Source organism: Penicillium paradoxum, assembly GCF_028828445.1.
Source record: "Penicillium paradoxum strain IBT 22861 chromosome Unknown utg000006l_segment0_segment0, whole genome shotgun sequence".
NCBI classification, from domain to species: Eukaryota; Fungi; Ascomycota; class Eurotiomycetes; order Eurotiales; family Aspergillaceae; genus Penicillium; species Penicillium paradoxum.
This window is the reverse complement of record NW_026643184.1, coordinates 1,618,824-1,633,271: the sequence shown is the minus strand read 5'-3', so window position 1 is coordinate 1,633,271 and position 14,448 is coordinate 1,618,824. Positions and strand designations below refer to the sequence as shown.

The following is a 14,448-nucleotide window of genomic DNA, read 5'->3' as shown; positions in this document are numbered from 1 at the left end:
CAAATGCATCAAATTTGCTACCGACTGTACAATAAAGGGAAACCTAGGCGCGACAGAGGAACACGAGGGGATCGAGCAGAGTAAAAGAAAAGAGAAACACCACCCTCCCCGGTCGGACCAGACAGGCAAGAAACAAAAGAACATTACCGGCCGGGGTGGGCAGGGAGATATAAGAGAGGTCTAGATGTGACAATCATCCCCGACCCGTTCCTGCTTCTTTTTGAGGGGGCGACGGATAAAAAAAAATTGGTTGTAGATGGGGAAAGGGAAAGATGGAGGGGATGCGTTTACATGCCAGGGGAGATCAGCTTGCCCTCAGCACGGCTGTTGGGGTGCCAGCCACCGGCGAAGGGAGCAGCGCCGAGCTCCTTCTCGTACTGGCGGATGCGGGCCTCCAGCTCGGGACGGAAGTGACGGATCAGACCCTGGATGGGCCAGGCGAAGGCCTCACCCAGAGCACAGATGGTGTGGCCCTCGACCTGCTTGGTGAGCTCCTGGAGCATGTCGATTTCACGCTCGCGGGCATTGCCGGTCTCGAGACGCTGCATCATCTGCATGGTCCACTTGCTGCCCTCGCGGCAGGGGGTGCACTGGCCGCAGGACTCGTGCTTGTAGAAGGTGGACAGGCGGGAGATGGCGCGGACGATATCTGTGGACTTATCCATGACGATGACGGCAGCTGTGCCCAGACCGGTCTGGGAGTCCTTGAGGGCATCGAAGTCCATGAGCTGGTTGTCGGCGACGGACTTGGGGATGACGGGGGTAGACGAGCCACCGGGGATGACGGCGAGCAGGTTGTCCCAACCACCACGGACACCTCCACAGTGTCTCTCGATAAGTTCGCGCAGTGAGATGGACATCTCCTCCTCTACTGTGACGGGGTTGTTGACGTGACCGGAGATACAGAAGAGCTTAGTACCGGCGTTACGCTCACGGCCGAAGGACGAGAACCAGCTGGCACCACGGCGCATGATCGTGGGGGTCACGGCAACGGTCTCGACGTTGGTGACTGTGCTGGGGCAACCGAACAGACCGACAGCGGCGGGGAAGGGGGGCTTGAGACGGGGCTTGCCGGCCTTACCCTCAATGGACTCGATGAGAGAGGTCTCCTCACCACAAATGTAGGCGCCCATTCCGCGGTGAATGTACACATCGAAGTCGTATCCGGAACCGCAGGCGTTCTTGCCGATCAGGCCGGCCTCGTAAGCCTCGTTGATGGCACGCTGGAGGACAGTAGCCTCGTGGTAGAACTCGCCACGAATGTAAATGTAAGCGGCATTGGCGTTCATCGCACGACCCACCACCAAGCAACCCTCGATCAGCTTCTGGGGGTCCTTGCGCATAATCTCGCGATCCTTGCAAGTACCAGGCTCACCCTCATCTGCGTTGACAACCAGATAACGGGGGCGGGGATCCTTGTCCCAATCCTTGGTGTTCATGAAAGACTATCAAGTAGCAGGTCAGCCCGAGGTATCCCAAAACACTCGCATCCGCCCGAATTGCGTGCAAGGCACTTACGTATTTCAATCCTGAAGGGAAACCAGCACCACCACGACCACGGAGGCCTGATGCCTTGATTTCCGAGATGAGCTATTCATAGCATTAGCAATTGGTAATTTCCTCCCCGTCGATTGTGCGACAACCCACCCAATCATCACCCTTCAGAATCATGTCCTTGGTCCGGTACCAGTCACCATACTTCATTGATGACTTCAAGTCCGTTCCATGGTGTTCGTAGAGGTTGGTGAAGATTCGATCTTGATCCTTAAGTCCGCCATAGTGCTTCACGGGAGGAGCCTCCGACACGGTTGCGAAGGAGCGGGCGGCCGCCCCCTGGGCGCGGAGGGAGCGGGTCGAGAGGTAGGAGAGGGAGGAGGTCGAGGGAGCCGCCGCTCTGGATATCATGATGACGGCGGGGGTGACAATGCGTGGGGAGGGTCAAAGGGTCGTGTAGAGAGAGGGAAGGGAGTCGTGGAGCTCACGGCAATTCCTGCGTTTGCTGAATGATCCGCCTTTGGCCTCGATTTGATTGGGTGGAAGCCCCACACGTGATTGGATATCTGAGTCAGCAATCCTGATTGGGTCATGACGACCTCAAGTATGTCCCATCACGTGACTCATGTACAAGGAGATATGATCGGTTCAATGCCCTCGTTCTTTCGAGCTATCATGTTTTTGAATATCAATTTGAGGTCATTTGTCATTCCTTATGGCGCGATTAACTTTTTTCCCTTTTATCTGCCGTGTGGTTCCTCATATTATCGCTAGGAACTAGAACGGCGAGTTAGACCAGACTCAATTCAAGAGGAACTCTGTCATTCCTATATCTATTCGTCTTTATTTACTCTTGCGGTACATAGAGACATGCCTGTTTCAGCATAGACATTGATCCCTCCATCTTGAGAATCTCAAACGGCTCAAGCGGAATCATCACCATTTCGGCGCCTGCCACTGTCCATGCCCATTGTAGCCAGTTCGCGTCCAACCACCCAGAGTTTTCAGTGAGCCAATTCACTCCATCGCCAGATGCCCATGAAGCTGGCTGTTCAGCTTTAGTGTACTCTTGGAATAGATGAAGTGGCTCGCTTGTTTGATCAACGCCAGATTCAACAAATCCAGAAGTAGAGGGTGCTGGGTATTGTTCAAGCAGGAACCCAATCCAACGGCTGAGGCGCGACGGCAATCTTGAGCGAGCCTCGGGTGAGTTATATGTCGCAGCCAACAAGCAGATGACCGTAGCAAACAGAGTCTGTGGGTCTGTCGCCATACTCGGGACAGCCTGGCTGGCTACTCCGAGGATATGTTGGAAGCACATCTGACTTGGTGCCTGCATTTCTGCTGGTAGGAGGCTGAAAAGCTCACCTAGTCTGAAAAGTTCACCATTCTTAGTGATGAGTGACGGACGCTCCAAGATCCGCACTCGGACCCGGGACAAGACATCGTCAGAGAGAAGACCGGCTGGGAAGCGTTGCATCATTTCATGGAGGAGAACTTTGATGTCCTCCCAGCTTTCACCACGCTGGTGTTCTCTGCCGCGTGTGATGCTCCAGGTGGCGATGATCAAGGCGGCTTCATCTAATGTGATTTGGCCGTTGCGATAGATCTGAGAGTGGATGTGGTTCAAGTTGCTTGGCTGCTCAGGCAGATCTTCTGCGCTAGCTTTCAAGTTCAGAGAATGAGCTATGAGCTCAAAGCTGATCTGTGCAAGGGCGGCGTAGACACTATGGCCATTTCCATATCCCGGGGTGATGCGAATGCAATGCTCGGTAATCTCGAGCGATTTTCGCTCGCGCGCGTTTGATTCCATAACCGTCAATGCGTTGAACAATGCCGGTGAGAAGATCGAGTGCTCCATTGTGGTCTCCGGAGCCAACAGAGGATAATAAGGATTGAAGATGTAATAGTGGTCCTCGACATTCTTCGCAACCTGAGGGAAGAGTTCTAGCTGGCGAGCCTTGGCCTGGCCGAGCGAACTGTCGGGTTTCACGCCGAGATGAACGATGCGATAGTCAGTCGGGTTTCCGGCGATGCAGAATCCATAGTTCATCAACACTGGTCTATAGTTAGTCTCTAGTCGAACAGCCATGACAAACATGATACTTACATTGCTCATTATTGCGAGGACCATAGTTGTTAGAAATCTCTTGGCCTGGAGCAACATCCTCAAGCACAAGAAGACCGATGTCTTTCTCGCCTGCCCGCCACTCAACCTTTGCCATTGGTCTGTGGTTTGGAAGATCAATGAGCGGGAGCAGCACAGACACTCCGTCTTCTGGGAGGTCTGAAGGCTGGATAACCCCAGATAGAACCTTTGCCGAGAATGCACGGGAAGTAATGATAGTCGAAGCCCAAAGATACAGCTCCCTATCTCCACAGTCAGCATTACAATTCCCAAGACTAACAAAAGAGGAAGGAAAAGAACAAAAGACCACACTTACCAAGTAAACCGATCACAGTCCAGGAAACCCAACTCTTCCAACAACTTAATCGATTCATCATACTTCTTTTCCCACACCTTGATTCTCTCAACCGAAGCCTCAGGAATACCAGTACCCTGAAGCCAATCCACATCCTCCTCACCAAAGAACAGAGGAGTAGTCAATTGACCCGGCTGAGGCAGAGTCCGCAAATACGGATGCCAGAATCCCTCAGCTCCACACAGATACTGGCCCATGAGGAAAAACGCAGAAGTCTCCTCCGGACCAATCTGGTCTATCCATTCCCGCGGGAGATCCACGCCATGTTTGGGGAATGACGCCTGCGGTGACTCGTATCCAACGGCATTAAACCAGGACATTGAGACCGAGATGGGAGTGTTGATCACCCGCTTTTCTTTGGGAATGGGCTCTGGCCAGTCTGCTTTCACTTGCAGGTGCACGCCGCGCGAGGCGTCTTGTGTGATGCGCACGCTTTTGTCAACTGTACCGCCATGCCGAATGAACCAGCTCACTAGCTCTGTATGGGCTGTTAGGCTTGGGTCGACTTCTCTGGGATTTTGTGTTAGATATGTGTATGAGCTTTGCGATATTGACGGAAATGACGTATCCATGGATACCCATAATTTCCAGCACTTACCCTGAGAGAGCTGCCATGTTTCAGGTCCAGAGATTGTGTCTGATTGACTTTGCTTCTCCCAACTATGTACCTATGGCTGTTAATCAGAAAGAAACCGCATCGACTTGGGTTGCCACCAGAAAAAGGATCGATGCGGGATGGTGGGGCCCGCTTTTTTTCTCCGTGGGAGATCGCCGTTCGGAGATCGAGTCACAGGAATAACAGGTTTACAGTCTACAGTCTACAGTCTACAGCACACTGTTCAAACGAAAGCATCAATTCGCTTCTCCGGACTCAACTATCGTACACAGGCGAATGCCAACTCAACTAGACAATCAAAAGCCATGGACTCGTAAGCCAATCCCAGATAGGGACCATGCGATACATGCACATAATGAAAACATCAGATCAGGAAGCTCTGCAGAACTTGAAGATCATTAGAATGCAGGTCCCCTCGGCTATCCCCATCAAAAGTGTATATACAAACGCCATGTCGTCACGGCTACTCTTGTGAAAATCCCTAGACTCGGTTTCACCAGGTGAGATGTACCGTCACGACCACGCAATCAAATGCAAAAGAAAATCCCGTCTTAATTCGAAGTCGAAGACTTGCGGCCAGGAACCAAGATCTCTACAAGCCCATCATCCTCGCCATCACTGCTGTCGTTTTGCTCGTCATCGTAATGGGAGCTGACAGCCCGGGGTCGGCGGAAATTGTTGTACCGACCGGGCCCCGAGAGGTTAGAGTAACCCAGAGATTCATTGATGATGGCCTCGTCTTCATCGTCCGAGTCCATCATGCCGCTACTCGGTCCAACCATCTCTCCCATCTCGTCGTCATCGTCATCCTCGACTTCGAGGGGTACACGTACCTGGCGCCTCACAGACTCCGCGTGGCCATCGTTTTCGTCTTCAGATGAGTTGGTCGACAGCGAGTCTGGAGGGCTGAATCCCGACGTTGGGAAGGTAGGTGAATGTTTGGCATTGGCGGAACCAAAGTCACTGTGGGGGAACGCCGAGCTGCCTCCTTCGGCATCATCGTCTATTCCTGCAATTACGAATGGGTTGCTTGGCCAGTCTGAGTCTCGATTTTCACTTCCTCCGACCCCTCCGCCTTCACCGTCGCCCTCCATATTGTCGGGTGATTGCTGTTTTTGGGCGGCAAGGCGCGCAGCTAATTGACGGCGAGCCCGTGATGGACCAAGGCTCAGTGGAGCAGGTGGTGGGGGTAAGATAGGAATAGGTTGGCTTGCTGAACTTGTTGACACCTAATGGAAGATCACGTTAGTAGAGGAACGATAGCCTGGGAAGTTTGCCAGCTCGCGAGTTGCGATCAACTTGATTTGGGGCACAAAGAACGGATGGATGATTCAAAAGAGAACAATGCGTAAGGGACAAGACAGAAGATGTTTTCCGAACTTCCATAAGCTGGAATTTGCAAGCTGTCGTCGCCAGATAACCAACAGCAACACAAATCCCAGTCAGAAAGGCGGAAATTACATTGAGGGAGGGGATGTAACCAAAGGACCACGAAGCGTGCAGGAGATCGACGGCTCTATCCATTGAAGAAGCGCTAGCAATCAAGCACTCGTCCTAGATCTCTAGCTCGTTGCCTCCTGCTATCGTCTTTTGGGCCTCTGGTGTGCAGAGTACATTGAGACCATTGACCAGGACACATAAGAGAAAGATAAAAAGGGGACGACAACAAGGTGATCATGAATGCATAGCAACTGGGCATATAAAATCGATTATGTATCACGCATTGCAATACCAATCGAGAAACGGTTACCCACATTGTCAGTATCGCCTAGGTCAGCGTTTCCGGAGTCCCTGTCGTCCTGATCCTCCATTTCTTCATCCTCGTCATCGCTTGAGCTAGCAAAGCCACTCAAGAGGGAGGTGCCACCTCCAGTGAAGGATCCACCTGAGATGCCTCCCTGGTTGAGATCGAAGCTCTGGAAGGTTGAGCCACCAATTCCTCCGTTTAACCCTGCATCTGACAGAGCGTTGGAATTAGAAAAGCTCTGGGCAGAGTTGGTGTTGTTCAGACTAGACTGGCGGGACCCAACCGAAATATCAGGGCGAACACCGCCGAGAATGGCATTGTCACGCTCTCGAGTCTCGGACAAAGTCTGTTCAACGTACTCAATCCAGTCGGGATTCAAAACACTCTCCATAACGGATCGTGAAAGCAACTCAGGCGGGTGACGCTCGCTGAACTTGACAACTTCCTCTGCAACAAGAGTAAGATGGCCCATGTATCCAAGGCGGATTTGTTTGGTCCGCTGAGTCTCATCACTGCGCTTTTGTCCTTCAACAATCGCAGTGGTAATTTTTCCTATCTCAAATACATTGACTGCAAGAGCTCGGTTATAGCCACGCTCCATAGGCCCATTGAAGACTTGTTGAATCACATCGTAAACAACATTGTGGAGGAAATTATTCCATGGGAAACGGAAGAAGAAACCCTATCAATACATAGTCAGCATATGTGTTGAGGCATTCTTTGAAATGGGATACTAACCAAGATAGTTGGGACCACTTTGTTTTCTACGAACTGGATCTTCAAGTAATCACCAACCACAGGACGCCCGTCGGTGTCAATTTGGATATATTGTTCGACGGAGTCCTCGTCTCCTCCGTCGTTCAGGTTACTTTTTCCCTCGGTCTGCTCGTTGGCGGTAGATTTCTCTTCCGTTTGATTCGCAAGGCTCTGGTTTGAACCCGATGCCTGTTCGCTTGAGAACAAAGGAGCAGGGACATCTTGGGGAAGAGAAGTCACAGGCTCTCGGTCCTTCCCAGGCTTTTGCTGCTCCTCTTGTGGTGTGTTTTCGAGATTGATATTGCCAACTTGGTCAGGAAGACCAATGCTAGGCGACGAAGGGTCAATGGGGGCAGTGGAATTTTGAGGAGGATTTGTGGGTTCTTCGGAAGATGCTGGCTCCGCAGCTGTATTCTCTGTTGAAGGAATCTCGCGGATCGTTTCCGTTGGCTGTGAGATTGCAGTAGTCGTTGTGTCTGCGCTGGATTTCTCGTTCACCAAGACGCCGGATGCACCGACATCCTCAAACCCTTCTTCTTCGCCCATGTTTGGCGCTTCTGTGATCTTGATATCTTCTGGAGATTCAGGACCGAAGGCTGAATCGTTTGCGAAATCAGCCGTGTTATCATTATAGTCAATCCCAGAGTTCTCCTCTGGATGAGCGTGGAAGGCTCCTTCCCGAATCAACCGCTCACGCTCCTCATCTCTTTGCCTGACATACTCATCGCTGCCTGGTTCATTCAAGAGGCCCATATTACTACAGTGAAGTAGTTCTGCCATCAATTCACATGTTTTGAATCGGTCAAACCCAAGGGGCTCAATTTTACCGCCCCATGCAGAGCTCAACTTTCCTCGCTCAACAGTCTTGAGCTTATTTCCATCGTGAATAGTGTGTTGGGAACTTTGGATGAGAGCCATGAACTGGGGAATATGTTTGGCGAAAAGGCGAAGCAACGTTCCAAGATAGATTGGATCGTAAGTTGTAAGCATTGAATCAGGGCCACCAAGAGACTCTGGGTCGTAATCGGAATTATTCTTACGAATGACCTCGATGACGATACCAACGCCCACAGTCAGGGGGTTGCCACCCTTGAGCATAGCATCAATGAGCTGTTGCACGCACTGGGAAGAAACGAGCTGACGTGTCAAGCTGTTCGGGCCGATACATGACTGGTCGTTCGGGCTGGCATTTGCGGAGATGGTAATGATCGCTTTTAGGAAATCACCTGCGGATGTCTGAACAGGTGCCGGGCGATCGGGTGACAAGAAAGACAGGAGATTGGGTATCAGATCCTGTGATTTGAGCCAGTCGACGGTACCCTGGCCACCCTCTGCCTTCTCAAGACTGATAATCTTCAAAAGAAGATCCATGACCATCGGGTTATCAACATGCTGCAACAATGCCGGAACAATCCCATCGAGGGACTTGAGGAAACCCAACATCTCCTCGGTCTTTTTATCAAGCAGGGTTTCGTTTACTTTTGTGAAGTAGCTTGCCTGCAAAGAATCGAGCGGTGGGGATCGTCGTAGGAAGCCCCAGAAGTCTCGCAGATATGAAGGGTTTGCCATCATAGACTCAAGGATGGACCAAGTCTCAGACGAGAGAATTTCACACGCAATATAGGCATGCTTCAGCCGATTCTTCTCGAGCTTGTCCAGATCATCCGCGCCAAGAATATCTTTCAACGGATCTCTCTCCTTCTCTTCATCTATGTCCGTCTGCTCCGTCGTGGTAGCATCTTTATCCTTCTCTGAGACATTTTTCGCCTTGGTATCATCTTCGTCATCTTCTTCGTCATCAGTCACCAAGCTCGGTGCAGTGACATAGTCCATAAGCCGTTTCAAGACATGATCCTCGCGCAGGTATTCAATGAGTTTCGTATTAAGCTGTTTCAATTCTTGAATGATTTCAGCCTCCTCTAGAAGCTCCTCAAGAGTGACATCGGGTTTGTCGAGCAGGGTATCGATGGTGGAGATACTCGCATATCCCCCAAATCGCCAGAACATGATGGAGTATATAGGCGAGGGAAATGATTCATGAAATGGATTCGTATCGTTCGTCTCCGAGGTGTCGTAACGGAGCTATCTATGGTACAAAGAGCGATCGAGGAGATTGGGTTCTCAATGGAGGTTGCGCGACAGGCCGATACACCGGCAAGCGTGGAGTTCACACACAGAGTCCAAGGTCGCGCAGATCGAGTGGGGGGGTTATGCTTGACTGTCACAGCCAATAGATCACTGAAGCTAGAATCTCAAGTGATTCAAAGTCGAAGCGACCTGGCGCTGTGCGGATGGAGATCTGGTTAGCGATCAGATTCACGAGCTTGCCTCACCCGCCATCCCAATGATGCGTATCCGCGAAGCCAGCCGCCTTCGCCGGGAGGTAACATACGGAATTAGAGGGACTGGTCAGGGGGATTTTGGAGGGAGCTGATGAGGCAGAATCAGAGTCCTTAATGAGACCTACCTTCAATCTCAAGGGAGTGACAGAGAAAGAGCGAAATTAGAGGCTCCCTGTGGGTTTGGAGAGGGGAAGATGAAGAAACGGGGAGAGTGGAGTAAGTCAAAATGAGCAGACTCGAAGCACACGGGAATTGCGGCTCAACACCTGTCCATCAAGGAAGCAAGTTGAAGAGAGAAGAGTGAAGTTCCGCTTCGGGGGAAGCTGTGGTGATCGATTACCGATGATGACCCTAGAGAAGCAGGGGCGGAAAGCACACAGTATGTAATCACCGCGGGGATCAGACTTCGCAGATAAGAGTATGACTACGGATGGATGTGATTTGATCTGATTATATGTTAAGTGTCATGTCTACAACTATTTCTTCTTGAAATTTCCATCTCATGGCGTCAGCTGCATCCAGACAGTGGGTACTGGGTACAACCCTTCCCCGCCAGATTTGTGTGCTGAGGAAAGTAACGAATACTTTCGGTGTCCTGTCCCACGTCGTGGCCCAACATCGGTGTACATCACGGCCTCTAAATGCATGCATCCAGATCCCCAGCTGATACTCCATCATCTGAGAATTGCATCGACTACAACTGACACATCTCGAGAATCATAACACACCTCCCCACTAATATGAAACAGACTAAACTGGAGATAACACCGAACAGAGACTTTGTAACTTTGACAATCACGTGGAACCCGCGGCCTCAGGCCCCCACTGACGTTGCTCCGCATTAGGGATCAAATGCATGGCCACAGCTAGACCGAGCACTGAGTAGAAAATAATTCAAGATTGTCCCCCTGTATATTACTTTTGCCACCCTCTACGCTAAGCCCTCTGTCCCAGCTATCGGGTAACGACCCTCTCGGCCCACCGATCGCGGTTTTATTGAGCACTGGCCACGCGTGGTCTGGAATCGCTCCCCAAGTCCGCTGCCTATTTACCCTCACCTCCAACCGTGTTGATATACACCCCCAAACCCGCAACCATGAATCGACTATTTGGTGCAAAGAGCACGGCCCCCAAGCCAACTCTTGAAAGTGCGATTTCCAATGTATGATCCCCGCATAGACCTGATCAAATGCGCCCATCACAATCCCCCCTCCTCAAGGTACCCCACTAACCCTTGCACAGGTCGACACTCGAGTCTCCAGCATAGATGTCAAGCTCGCAGCGCTTAACTCCGAACTCTCTACCTACCAAGCGAAGATTGCCAAAATGCGCGATGGGCCTGGCAAGAATGCTCTCCGACAGAAAGCGCTCAAGGTCCTCCAGCGACGAAAACAATACGAGGCACAGCGAGATCAACTGTCCCAACAGTCCTGGAATATGGAGCAGGCGGGCATGATGCAGGATAATTTAAAGAACGTCATGACGACGGTGGATGCCATGAAGACGACGACCAAAGAACTTAAGAAACAGTACGGCAAGGTCGACGTGGATAAGATCGAACAGATGCAGGATGAGATGGCGGATCTGATGGAGGTCGGAAATGAGATTCAAGAGAGTATCTCTCGGGCCTATGATATCCCCGAGGATGTTGATGAGGCCGAGTTGGATGCGGAGCTTGAGGCGCTCGGTGAAGAATCCATGTTTGAGAGCAGCATGGGCGAGAGCGCCATGCCGAGCTTCTTACAGGATGAGGTGGCGCCGCCACAGTTTATTGATGAGCCGCCCGAGCAGCATAAAGTCAAGGAGGCTGCAGGCGGGCTTGGATGAGACTATGTTAAAGCGTGCTATTATCTAAAGATAACCCAGGTGTTCTTCTGTGCCATGCCACAGGCAACGGAGTTTATTGGTTTTTTTTTTTTTGAACTTGTATCAAGTTATGCTTATATCGTATTCGAAGCTCTCGTTTCATTCATGTCTCATATCATAGCGATTAGCCTAAGCATTATTTGGTTTCATCTAAGGGTGGAAGGGTGGTTGTTTTCGTCGTAATCGCGAACGTGCTCACTCTTCTTACCCAGATACAATTTCTTTTCCATCTTTCTTTTTAGCATCATGATGAAAGCCCAGAGATTAAGTTGCCTTCCCCATTCCCACTAGCACCAGTAAGGCCACATTCATCACAACGATGACAAGCCACACAGCGACTGCAACTACGGAAGTGAGTAGGTTGTTCCGCATTGGAACTGTCACCACATCAACTTCGCCTTCTCTGTCAGTAGCTTCTTCTGTCCGGACGGTCATATAGCGGTTAAGGCAAGTGAACCAGATGAGGGGCGCCGAGACAAATGGCAGAATAACACTCAAGACTACCTGACTCGCAGTCAAAGTCTTGTCAAGACCCTCCTTACCCACAGCCGCAGCGATGATGATGCTGGGAATGATACTGATAGATCGAGTGATGAGTCTTCGAAGCCAGGGTCGAATTGTCCAGTTCAGCATACCCTCGCTCACCATCTGACCAGCGATCGTACAGACGATGCCAGCAGAGATTCCGGACAATAGCAGTGCGAGAGCAAATACCAAGCCGGCAGCTGGTGCAATTGACTTGGAGAGTAGTTTGTGGATGCCAAAAAGGTCGGCGTTATCCTTTCCAGGGACATCATAGAGAGCAGCACCCGCAACAATGAGGATTGCGCTGTTCACAAACAGAGCAAATGTGAAGAGCGACAAAGACAGCTCTATGATCGAGTACTTCATACAACCTCGAATTGCATGGATTGACGGGCGATACTTTACCTCGCCATCGGCGTTCCCGAGAGGGACAGAGGTCTCCACATAACCAGAACTGACATCGAATTCCTTCAGACGAGATTGGACCACGCCGCTACCGAGGAATAGGGAGTGTGGCATCACAGTTGCGCCGAGGATCCCACAGCTTTGGTAGAGACTGCAAATTCGTTAGTGGCTGTCACTCTGAAGGCAGCCCAAGTGGCCTACACAACTTACCCTTCCGATTGAACTATAGCTGAAGATGGCAAATATCCGCGGAAGACTTCGCCAACTGACTGATCCTTGATGAGAGAAAGCTGAATGCAAAAGCAAACAACTACCCCCAAGACTAAACCCATGACGAAGAACTCGAACAGTCGAAGTCCCCACATGGCCCCATTGGGTCGATAGAAGATGAGAAGAAATAGAACATCCACTAATGTGATAGCACAGCCTGCTACCAAAGGGATGTTCAAAAGCAAGTTCAATGCGATCGCCGACCCCACCACCTTCAAAGGTACGTCAGTCTATCAATAAAAGATCCCTCAAATCACAACACGTACCTCTGCAATATCAGTGGCAATAATGGCCGATTCTGCTAGGAGATAGAGAAAATAGACTAGCCATTTTGGTAGATGCTCTCGGCAATTTTCGGCCAGATTCAGACCAGTCACAGAGCCCAGTTTGATACACAATGACTGCAGAAGAATGGCAAAGAGATTGGAGACAAGAACAATGAATAGCAAGGCGTACTTGAAGTCTGCACCGGCAGCGACATCGGTGGCGTAGTTTCCGGGGTCGATATAGGCAACTGCGATCAGGAAACCCGGACCAATAAAGCGGCTAAACTTGGCCAGAATCCGGGCACAGTGCAGAGACGAAGACCTTAAACAAGAAAAGAGAGGGCGAGGTGAATCGCTGCTCGGGGGTAAATCACCCGAGTCAGCAGCGATCACTTCGCTGGTGCTGATACCTTTCTGGGGGTCTCGATCCTGGCTGTTCGGTCTGTCGTCGATCGGTCCCGAGTCATCGCCCGCTGCATTTGCCGAGTTGGCATGCCTGCGATGGACTCGCGAATTGGCGATTCCGTTGAAATCATTGCGAGTAGTGGTGTCGGGACTAAATGGCGGTGGGCTCTGGTTCCAGCTCGGGTGCTGGAGAGTGTCGTCGTTCCGCGAGGGGCAGTTCATAGCTGCAGTCCTGAAGGCTTGGCTCCTTCAATCTCGACGCAGGGATTTACTTCAACTAGGTTGGATGGGAAACCGGCTCAGCTTTCAATATGAGCTCTGGATATTTTGGGATCTGCTTCGGTGAGGGTCTCAACCCCGATTTCTGTGATGTCGTTCAGGGAAACAAGAAACTTTATCACCATTACCTCGAGAGGCTGGCTCTCATTCGGAGTTCATGCACCATTCTCACATCCGTAGAGCTTCTTTCAGCCTCTGGTATTGCTTGCAGCTTTACATCTTGTTTCGTCTACGTTGTACAGAGTGATCGCCTTAATTCCCCAGTGTCGCAAACGGCTGCGGAATTCCACTGGAGCAGTACGGAGTACATCATAAACGGGCAACATTCCTTGTACATCAATGTATACGCAATCTGCATAAAATCCAGGCTGAAGATCTTCTTGAATGGCCCGGACTGCGTTATAGTCCGAGAAGCGATTCATCTTCAACGGGACTAGTCGGCAGCCAGTGACCTACTCTCGAGATAGGTCAGAAAGCAGAATAGTTCAAGATACCCTGTCAGAATGTGCGAACCAGGCCATTGCTTTTTCTCGCCGTACCATTCACATTGCAATCCATCAACGGAGCAATAGTGTCCACGATGTACAGACGCAGCAACCAAAGAGACCAAAGAGACCAAAGAGACTAAACAAACAAAGCTGCAAGGACTGTATGCATCAGCCGAAAGGAATAAATGGGCAATAATATGCAATATGACATGTCTAGCTCCGTAGGCACATCAATAGCAGGCTAATAACTGCTAATAAACCCAGGTTCACCGCCAGCTGCATGCGTTGCCCCTCGCAACCTCTTTACCCGCACGTTGTTTACTCCTCCACCTACGATCCAGCCAACCCCAAGGATCGTCTCATGCGCTAAGTCGAGGGAAGTGGATCAACATCTTGATACTCGATGACGGTTGCTGTTGGCAGCAAGTCACCGTGGATTCTTCAAATTCCCCAGCCTCTGCCCATCTGGATTCTTCTTTTTTTCCCTTTCCATAAGGCCTACAACC

The 14,448-nt window shown here is 50.9% G+C and overlaps 5 protein-coding genes across 5 annotated transcripts; 1 reads left to right on the top strand and 4 right to left on the bottom strand.

The window, feature by feature from the left end:
- Positions 1-287: 287 nt before the first annotated feature.
- N7457_007057 (NADH-quinone oxidoreductase subunit NuoF) lies at positions 288-1,905 on the bottom strand (the record flags this gene model as incomplete). The annotated part of the gene is made up of 3 exons (XM_057178100.1): positions 288-1,445; positions 1,519-1,590; positions 1,648-1,905. 3 exons carry the CDS (start codon positions 1,903-1,905, stop codon positions 288-290), a joined length of 1,488 nt encoding a protein of 495 aa, XP_057029844.1.
- A 436-nt stretch (positions 1,906-2,341) lies between these two features.
- Positions 2,342-4,592, bottom strand: N7457_007056 (SET domain protein; the record flags this gene model as incomplete). The annotated part of the gene is made up of 4 exons (XM_057178099.1): positions 2,342-3,552; positions 3,605-3,864; positions 3,939-4,487; positions 4,576-4,592. 4 exons carry the CDS (start codon positions 4,590-4,592, stop codon positions 2,342-2,344), a joined length of 2,037 nt encoding a protein of 678 aa, XP_057029843.1.
- Positions 4,593-5,144: 552 nt separating this feature from the next.
- Positions 5,145-9,103, bottom strand: N7457_007055 (SAPS family protein; the record flags this gene model as incomplete). Its single annotated transcript, XM_057178098.1, has 3 exons — positions 5,145-5,822; positions 6,348-7,022; positions 7,079-9,103. 3 exons carry the CDS (start codon positions 9,101-9,103, stop codon positions 5,145-5,147), a joined length of 3,378 nt encoding a protein of 1,125 aa, XP_057029842.1.
- Positions 9,104-10,534: 1,431 nt separating this feature from the next.
- N7457_007054 (putative SNF7 family protein (Cta1)) lies at positions 10,535-11,265 on the top strand (the record flags this gene model as incomplete). The annotated part of the gene is made up of 2 exons (XM_057178097.1): positions 10,535-10,600; positions 10,681-11,265. 2 exons carry the CDS (start codon positions 10,535-10,537, stop codon positions 11,263-11,265), a joined length of 651 nt encoding a protein of 216 aa, XP_057029841.1.
- Positions 11,266-11,568: 303 nt separating this feature from the next.
- N7457_007053 (NRAMP family metal ion transporter) lies at positions 11,569-13,397 on the bottom strand (the record flags this gene model as incomplete). The annotated part of the gene is made up of 3 exons (XM_057178096.1): positions 11,569-12,385; positions 12,445-12,716; positions 12,771-13,397. 3 exons carry the CDS (start codon positions 13,395-13,397, stop codon positions 11,569-11,571), a joined length of 1,716 nt encoding a protein of 571 aa, XP_057029840.1.
- Positions 13,398-14,448: the final 1,051 nt, after the last annotated feature.